Source organism: Hippocampus comes, unplaced genomic scaffold (genome assembly GCF_001891065.2).
Source record: "Hippocampus comes isolate QL1 unplaced genomic scaffold, H_comes_QL1_v1.1 scaffold68, whole genome shotgun sequence".
NCBI lineage: Eukaryota > Metazoa > Chordata > Actinopteri > Syngnathiformes > Syngnathidae > Hippocampus > Hippocampus comes.
The window spans coordinates 4,104,131-4,105,561 of NW_017805625.1; the positions used below are offsets into that span (position 1 = coordinate 4,104,131).

Sequence of the window (1,431 nt, forward strand, 5' to 3'; positions counted from 1 at the left end):
AACACGTGCATCTTTTTGTGAGTGTGTTTGAGTTTCTGGTGAGTGGTCGATAAGCAACACAATGAAACACATATAAATGACACCAGTTGATACCGCAGCAAATAAAAAAGAGGAAACTTGTTAAATCTTGATTGGATAACAGATAAATATTCCTTTGTTTTATTTGTATCATTTTGCTTATATTTATTATAAGGTGTTCGAGTATTGGGGTCACGTGGTACCGAAGCATCCTCATTGTTAATTGTTTGCAGCGGGTGCTTGATGACGCTCACCTGCTGACTTCGCTAAAAAGACAGAGCTGCTCACCATTTGCACCAAGGGCTGCTTTTTTATAAGTCTACATTTTTTTTTGTGTGTGTGTGTCTTCTTGGATTTGACGTTTACTTGGAAAAAGAAAGTATGCCTCCTAAAAAGCGAACGTTTGTTCTCAATGAAGTGACGGCCGCCAGAAACTCGCCAGTCCCCTCAAAAGTGGCGAGAAAGTCCGGTAAAAGCAACAAAATGGATGCTCTTCGTCAGTTGGGGGAGGGGGGTTGATACTGATTTAACATTTTCTTGATTTTTAGGTGTGGTGACTCTGCGTAAAATAGCCCTACATCCGGGCACGAGCGTCATGGTGGTAGAGGCGCTCAAAGAGCTGGACTCCAGAAAGGGGGTCTCCAAACAGGCCATCCAGAACTTCATCAAGCGCAAGTATCCTTCCGTGGACAAAATCCGCCTCAAGTACTTCGTCCGCAGAGCCCTTAGGAAAGGCCTGGAGGACGGCACCTTGGTTCGGCCTCCCAACTCTACCGTCACCACAGGCGTCGTTGGCAAATTTCGGGTAAAGTCAGGAACGCTGTTTTTCGCAACCTTTTCTTGAGTCAAGGTTGAAATTTTGTGATCAAAAAATCTTACTTCACACCGCCTAACAAATGTAAAATACAATTATGAATGTCGAAATAATGACTGGGACTTACGTCATCGATCTGGAGCTTATCCTTTTGAATAAATGACACGAGGTGGAAGGTTAACTTTTGCCCTCTAGTGGTGAACCATGGAATTTCTTTTGGTTGGCTCAACGAAAGAAATTTAATGAATAATTTTGAACAGACGCAGGGGTTTAGCCAGAAGTTTTTCAATGGGATGGGCAGGGTGTTACAACACGTCACCCTTGATGAACAATGGCTTTTTTTCCCCCAAAAAAATCTGAAGCTTGCACCAAAGCGTAAAGAGTCCAAAGCAAAAGTGGAGCCGAGTGTGCAAAGAGCTGCAAAAGTGGAGTCGCTTGTGCAAAAAGCTGCCAAAGTGGAGAACGTGGAGCCGAATGTGCAAAAATCTCCAAAAGTTGCAAAGGAAGCACCAAAGACTAAAGCTGGCAAGTCAAACTAATTGGATCTATTGAAATTGTTACAATGTAGAAATAACTTCCCCCCCCCCCCCAAGGGGGCA

General features: G+C 43.6%; 1 protein-coding gene across 1 annotated transcript in view; it reads left to right on the forward strand.

Moving 5' to 3' along the window:
- Window positions 1–268: 268 nt before the first annotated feature.
- Window positions 269–1,431, forward strand: part of h1m (linker histone H1M) — a 2,147-nt gene continuing 984 nt past the window's right edge. The window contains exons 1-3 of the mRNA XM_019880781.1: window positions 269–487; window positions 567–823; window positions 1,195–1,357. Of these exons, the coding sequence (XP_019736340.1) occupies window positions 400–487; window positions 567–823; window positions 1,195–1,357 (508 nt within the window). The 5' untranslated portion in view covers window positions 269–399. The remainder of the gene's footprint in view (window positions 488–566; window positions 824–1,194; window positions 1,358–1,431) is intronic.